Source organism: Aspergillus steynii, assembly GCF_002849105.1.
Source record: "Aspergillus steynii IBT 23096 chromosome Unknown P170scaffold_30, whole genome shotgun sequence".
NCBI lineage: Eukaryota > Fungi > Ascomycota > Eurotiomycetes > Eurotiales > Aspergillaceae > Aspergillus > Aspergillus steynii.
The window spans coordinates 1-6633 of record NW_020194427.1 but is presented as its reverse complement, the minus strand read 5'-3'; the positions used below and the strand labels follow the sequence as shown (position 1 = coordinate 6633).

Below are 6633 nucleotides of genomic sequence, written 5' to 3'. Positions count from 1 at the left end.
GGGTTTTAGTTCGTACGAACGGATCCCTGTCTCTTTTGGTCGTCATTGTAAATTTTATTACTATAGCTAGGGACGTTGAAACAGATCAGTCCTCTCCCATCAGCTCGGCCAGTTCTCGCTCTTCTTCCTCCGTCAGCATCGAGCCTGAATTCTGCGGTTGTTCATCCTCCTCGGGGGTGGTCTTCTTCGCCCTTTCCACCGCTTCCTGAAGGTCCTGGGGTTTCAGAGACCACTGTCGAATAGTGGCATCGATACTGACGCTGACTACTGTCGATCCGACAAGCGCCAGTCCGCTGACTTCCTCGAAATGGCCCGAAAAGGTGTGGTGAAGTTTTCCAGTCTAATTCCCAGTGATGTTAGAAGGTCATGCGACAAGATGCCAAAAAAGGAGATGGACCACCCACCGATCGATTCCACACTCGGACCTCCTCGTCCCTGCATGCGGTGACGATCCACCCGCCCTGTTCGTAAACCACCACGTCTCGCACAAAGTCGGGGTGAGTCAGGGTGAGATTGGGCTTCCACCCATCTTCCCTCACCAGACACTTGGTGGTTTTATCCGCCGACGCAGTCCATAGGTCGCCATCGCGATCGAAGAAGAGTTTGTAAACGTTGGTGTCGTGAGCCAGCAAAGCATCGGTGCCGGTGAGATCCCGACTTCCGGTGGCAATATCGAATTGACGGATTTCGCGGTCACTGCCCGCACTGAACACGATGAATTCCTGGCCATCCGACTCCAACGAGACGGGGTCCACCACCAGGTCCTGGATTCCCTTGGCGTGGCCTTTCAGGACCGAAATGCGCTTCCCCGTGGCGATGTCGAAAACCAAGATTTGAGCATCGGCACCTCCGGAAATGAGAACGTCCTGACCATTGAGTCTGGCGCTGGCGACGGATCTTACGAAATCGGTATGGCCATCGTACTTTAGCTTCGGTTCCCTCGAGGCCACATCCCAGCTCCAAATCAATTTGTCCCAGCAGCCAGCAAACAACGACCGACCGTCGGGGCTGAAGCAGAGACTCGTGATGGGGGCCGAGGGTCCTTTATAGATGGCAGCCGTGTCACCTGTCTACAAAACAAACGCAAGCACCGAAGGAGCCTTAGTTACAAGCACCCTGCGGAGGTATCCAGAATCAAGCCGGGACACCGGGCACACCTACTTCAAGTATGACCTTTCTCACGGTGCCACCACTCTGGGCCACGAACACGGCGTCGGGATTCACGGGGTCGGCTTGGACGGCCAGTATTTTACTCTGTAGCTTGATAGGGGAGCCATTTGTGTTGCGAGACTTTGCGTCCTTTCGCTGCTGCTCGTCGAGGGCCGCTCTGGAATCCGGGGAGGGGCAAAGATCAGCGATGCGGGAAGTAGGGAGGAATTGGTGGCGATCAGACGAACGTGGTTTGGAAGAAATGGTCAGGATTGTCAGAGCGAGACATGACGGGACAACTAGACGATTGAAATGAATTGAATAGATGGGTTAGATGAACTGGACTGAATGGACTGACTAGACTGAGCTGTAGAGAGAGAAGTGGAGCCATGACGCCGAAATTTCAGGCAACCTGCGCCGGGAGCTCCTGCGGTCCGCCGTATCCCGCAAGCTTTTCCACAAAATCCTCGCTTCGTCTTCTCTCTTCTTCTCTCCCTTTCTCACCTTTCCCCGTCCTATTTATTCTCGCCCACTCCCCCCTCGCTTTCTTCTTCTCTTCTCTTCTTCCCTCTCTCATTGTTTTCTCCTCCCCTCTCAGCGCGATTGACGCGCAGCACTCCCTGTCAGCATGGATATGAACCATTTAATAGGGTCAGTCTTCTGCCTACTGGTCTGAACCAGGGTTTGTGCGGCTCGGCTGGAGTTAACACCTGGCAGTCAGCGGTTCAACCTGATCTCCAAGAGTGACATTCGGTATGTTCAATTCCTTTCCCAGCGGTGCTTCGCTTGGGTCGCCTCTCGTTCCACCTCGCCCTTGCGATCGTGCTGACCTTGCTGGCTAGCTATGTTGGTACTTTACACGAGATCAACCCCGAGGCTTCAACAATAGCCCTCGAGAATGTCGTCTCTTTCGGCACTGAAGGCCGACGCGGTAACCCCGCCGAGGAAATCCCCCCTTCGTCCAGCATCTACGAATACATTGTGTTCCGTGGTAGCGATGTGAAGGACATTAGTGTCGCCGAGGAGAAGGAAGCCCCACAGCCTGAGCCTCCTCAGGTGCCTGATGATCCTGCTATTCTTGGAGTGAGTTACACCATTCTGGCGAATCCCTCGATTCTACCCCTCCAGTTACTCGGTGCCCGAGTCCACCGACCGTCCCGCGGTCGGCGACATGATCTTATGATGAAATATTTCGGATGTAAATACACAGACCTGTTCCGAGAGCGCAAAACCATGTGGATATTTCCGTTGCCTTCCTTCTGATATGATCATGGACTCGGCACCGTGCCTAGCACCTATCACCGCGAGTGAAGCTGTCAGAATTTTTTGCTAACTGTCAGCGAAAACAGAGCATGTCACGACCTGGACCGGGACCAGGACAAGCACAAGGACCGCCAGGACCACCAGGACCGGGTCCTCAGGGACTTCCTCCTCATTCCCAACCCCCTCAACAGCCCGGGGCACCTCGCCCGGTTCCTCCTGGCTATCCTCAACCTCCCCAGTTCCAAGGATTCTACCCACCCTATGGACAACGGTTTGGAGCGCCTGGATTTCCTCCCGGACCGGGATTCCCCAACATGCCGTACGGCGCCCCGCCGGGATGGTTCCCCCCCTCCGGGTCAAGGCTTCCCCCAGGGTCCTGGCCAGTTCCCACCTCAGATGCCTATCGGTCCTCCTGGTCAACATCAGACACCCCCTCCTCAGCGGCAAGGACCTGTCCCCCGGTGGCCCTATGAACGTGCCCAAGACAACGTCCGAGCTGCCTGTCGGAGACAAGCCTGTTGAGCAAGCCTGCGAGCCGTGATGCCACTCCTGGACCCGGCGCACCGGCGCAGGTTGCTCCTACTCCCCCTGTTGAGTCCAAGCCTTCAGGGCGAGGCCGTACAGGCATCTGCGGGACCTGCCCAAGGCCCACCCGCCGGACTGAACAAGGTCCCCCGACCGGCCCACGGAATGGTCGCGTGCAGCCGGCGATTCCCATCGCGGCTCCTAAGGCGCCTGTAACCAATGCTCCGGCAGCCCCTGGAAATAATGTCCCTCAAGGCTCCCAGGCCGCGGATTACCGAAGCTTACCGGGCGGCCACTGCTGCGGTTGCAGCCGCCATGGCCAAGCTGCCTCAGCCTGGTCCCCAGCAGAAGTCGGGAGCTGCGCCCGTCGATAACCTGACGCGGCAGATGGCTGAAATGAAGCCTTACGATGGCACTCGACCTCAGCGTGGTCATCATCAGCACCCTCGCGGCGGACGCGGTGGCCAGCGCACCCAATACCAGGGACACAAGAAGGTCGAAGTTCCGGACACGGACTACGATTTTCAGACCGGCCAATGCCAGGTTTCAACAAACAGGACCTGCTCAAGGAAGCCATTGCCACTGGTTCCCCGGTCCACGAGGTTGAGCCTCAATTCCCGGACGGCGACGTATCGGAAGTTGCCAGTGCTGGTGGAGCCAGCGATGCCACTCCCTACAACAAGTCCAGCTCATTCTTTGACAACATCTCGAGCGAGGCTCGCGACCGCGAAGAAGGAGCTGGCGGCCGCGTCGGTGGCCGTGAATGGCGCGGTGAAGAAGAGAAGCGCAACATCGAAACCTTCGGTCAGGGCAGCGTCGACGGCTATCGCGGTGGCTACCGTGGCCGTGGCCGCGGCCGTGGCTATGGTCGTGGACGTGGTGGTTACAACCGCGGCTACGGTGGTCGTGGACGCGGCGGCGGCATCCGAGGTGGCCGCAATGTCTCTCAGTCCACCGGAGTTCCCACGCAGACCTAATCTCTCCTGGATGTCGTTTCTTCCAACCTAATTTCTTTTCTCATGATGCACTTAGCGATGAACATGTCCCGCTCCGGAAGTGAATGAGTCCTTCCATGTTTTTATTTATCTTGATTTGCGATATTCTCTGGCGTCTGGTGGTAGCTTGCTACTGATACTTCTTGGCACATTCCCCTGGTCAAGCTTTTTTATTCTATTTTTTTTTCTGCTTGTGTTTAGGAGCAACACGGGAACTGGGTCATGGTGGGCATGGGGAGGTTCATGCGGTGTCGACTTTGTGGCGTTATTTTTGATTTCTGAATATGGGCAGGTTGCGACCTCGATAGCGTCGCCTACATATCCCTCCATCTGGACGATGATCATGTTTTGTCATTTAACATCCGACGCATTCGGAACACACCAGGACAGGGGCGGCCAGGAGGCGTTTGCCGATTGACGTCCGCCTCTTGATTCCTTGATCTTTGTGATCTTTCACATCTTTCTCATTCCTCTCCCTACTTGCACACTCTGTATGATTTCCTTGGCCTCCGGAGCCGAGCACCAGGGGTGACCCATTCTGTTCTGTATCATATTGCAAGAGATTCCACCCTAGACTCGCCCGTGACTGAAAATCCAGAAAAAACCAAAAACACGGAGACCATCTTGGTCTACCGGTGCCAATATGACTCCAAGAGTAAGAATGAGTGTAGCGATCGGCGGTTTATCCGCCTGAAACGTCATCCGATGGACCTCGGGTCTCCGCCGTGGAAGCGAGGAATCAACCATGGATGGAGGGACGCCTCAGGACTACGGGGTATTGTCAATCCTGGCCATCTTCGATCTCCAGCATGTGTTTCCTTGCAAGAAAGGGAATGAGGAGGGGATTTCCATACGAGGCTTTGGCGTGCACGCGACAAACAAGGGAAGCCACCTGATTGGCAGTCACGGGAATTGGAGGATCTCCAGTCTTCGTCTCTTGCGTCTTCGCCTCCTCGTCCGTCATACCCCCTCAAGCACCCCAGTCGGCTGTGGCTCTAGTGGATCAAGTCTCAATAATGCGTCCATTATTCTATTCTCCTCTCTCTCTCCCTCTCTCCACTCGACCCAAACTTCCTCGTTCCCCCAGTCCACAGTCTCCATTCCCAACGTTGCCCCAGAAAAACTGTCTGGCCCAAAACTATATAAAGCCGGTCCCTTGACGATCGCTCGCAAAGATGGCTCGCGTCGCAGAACGACTCGGCAGACTAACTGAATCCTTGACTCCCTCCGCCCCCGTCTCTGCTCTATCTTCTACCTCCAACTCCCCCGAGATGTCCGTTCAAGCACCGAACAACCTGCCCTGGGATCCCAACAATGCGCAATTTCCCTCCCGCAAGGAACTACCCAAGCTACCCGGCGCCCCGGAGGATGCAGCCTGGGTTTGGGGCAAAGACGATGCTGTGAGTTGCGCAGATAGACCCTTCGTCCTTCCCAATGCGGGATTACAAATCAGCTATCATCTCATACTTCCCATGTATGTCTCATGTGAGCTAAGCTGACTGGTGGCCACCTAGCTCGGCCGATTGAATCTCCTGACTTCACAGCGAGTAAAGGCTGCCGCCGCCGACATCCGGACGGGAGAAATGGTTCGATTGGAGTGAGTCGCCCGAGAGATGCAAATCCCGTCCGCGGAGTTGGCAGTTAACACCGTCGGCGAATTCCAGCCTCCCTGTGAACATCCCCGAGAACCCGGCCTTTGGACGCGAGCACTTCCAGCATCATATCAAATGTCTTGTCCCTGAGATCGCATATGACGACACTTATACTTTGAACACGCAGAGCGGCACCCAATGGGACGGTTTCCGACATGTATGTACCCAATACCACGGTCCGGACGTGACTCGGGCAGCGAAGCTAACGGTGCCACCATAGTTTGCCCACATTGACAGCAAGTCATTTTACAACGGAGTAAGTCGTGCTCCGATCCACTCTTCCACGTGGTATTGTCTGCCCTAACACGCATCAGACTACTGCCGCCGATATAGTTGGTGACGATGCCAATCACCGCTGCGGCATCCACGACTGGGCTAACCACGGCATCGCCGGCCGCGGTATCCTTCTCGACTACCGCCACTACGCCGAGACCCAGAACAACCACTACGACCCCTACACGGCGCACGCCATCCCGTTCGAGGAGCTGAAGGCCTGCGCCGTTTCGCAGGGCATCGACCTCCGTCCGGAGTCCCAAGGCGGCGACATCAAGGTCGGCGATATCCTCATGGTCCGCTCCGGGTTCGTCCAGCGATACCACGAGCTCAGCCCGGCCGAGCGCAAGGCCGGCGCCGAGCGACCCATGGAGGAGCTGCAGTGGGCCGGTCTGAAGCAGGAGGAGCCCACGCTGGACTGGTTGCACGATTGCTACTTCGCCGCGGTGTGCGGCGACTCGCCCACGTTCGAGTGCTGGCCGCCCATCCAAGAGAACGGGTACCTGCATCAGCAGATTCTTGCGCTCTGGGGAATGCCCCTGGGCGAGATGTGGGATTTGGAGACTTTGGCGAGGAAGTGTCGCGCCGCTGGCAAGTGGACGTTCTTTGTCACGAGTGCGCCGGCTTATGTTGCGGGTACGTCTCTTCTCTCTATTCTACCTCCACCCCCTGTTTTACCCCCATTGGTGATTCTAAGCTTTTGCTGTTTGCTGTTGCTTCGATGTATCGATCATTGACTAACAATGACCAGGTGGTGTTGGCTCTCATGCAAACGC

General features: G+C 56.4%; 4 protein-coding genes across 4 annotated transcripts; 3 read left to right on the top strand and 1 right to left on the bottom strand.

Moving 5' to 3' along the window:
- Positions 1 to 40: 40 nt before the first annotated feature.
- On the bottom strand, positions 41 to 1438 carry P170DRAFT_514712 (WD40 repeat domain-containing protein; the record flags this gene model as incomplete). The annotated part of the gene is made up of 4 exons (XM_024855243.1): positions 41 to 340; positions 405 to 1070; positions 1162 to 1327; positions 1398 to 1438. The coding sequence occupies 4 exons, from the start codon at positions 1436 to 1438 to the stop codon at positions 86 to 88; spliced, it is 1128 nt and encodes a 375-aa protein (XP_024698076.1). The 3' UTR covers positions 41 to 85.
- Positions 1439 to 1777: 339 nt separating this feature from the next.
- P170DRAFT_451614 (uncharacterized protein) lies at positions 1778 to 3914 on the top strand (the record flags this gene model as incomplete). The annotated part of the gene is made up of 7 exons (XM_024851203.1): positions 1778 to 1800; positions 1867 to 1902; positions 1992 to 2232; positions 2499 to 2873; positions 2922 to 3149; positions 3193 to 3438; positions 3495 to 3914. 7 exons carry the CDS (start codon positions 1778 to 1780, stop codon positions 3912 to 3914), a joined length of 1569 nt encoding a protein of 522 aa, XP_024698075.1.
- A 563-nt stretch (positions 3915 to 4477) lies between these two features.
- P170DRAFT_165363 (uncharacterized protein) lies at positions 4478 to 5509 on the top strand. The gene is made up of 2 exons (XM_024842590.1): positions 4478 to 5336; positions 5447 to 5509. Exon 1 carries the CDS (start codon positions 4678 to 4680, stop codon positions 5143 to 5145), a length of 468 nt encoding a protein of 155 aa, XP_024698074.1. The 5' UTR covers positions 4478 to 4677; the 3' UTR covers positions 5146 to 5336; positions 5447 to 5509.
- Positions 5204 to 6631, top strand: P170DRAFT_371559 (uncharacterized protein; the record flags this gene model as incomplete). The annotated part of the gene is made up of 6 exons (XM_024845161.1): positions 5204 to 5332; positions 5447 to 5529; positions 5597 to 5741; positions 5805 to 5840; positions 5899 to 6493; positions 6609 to 6631. Coding segments are annotated over 6 exons (1011 nt in total), but the record flags the coding sequence as incomplete, so codon positions are not given.
- Between the last annotated feature and the right edge of the window lie 2 nt (positions 6632 to 6633).

Coding starts and splice junctions, on each gene's coding strand:
- P170DRAFT_165363 (XM_024842590.1), top strand. CDS start 4,678: ATGGATGGAGGGACGCCTCAGGACTACGGGGTATTGTCAATCCTGGCC.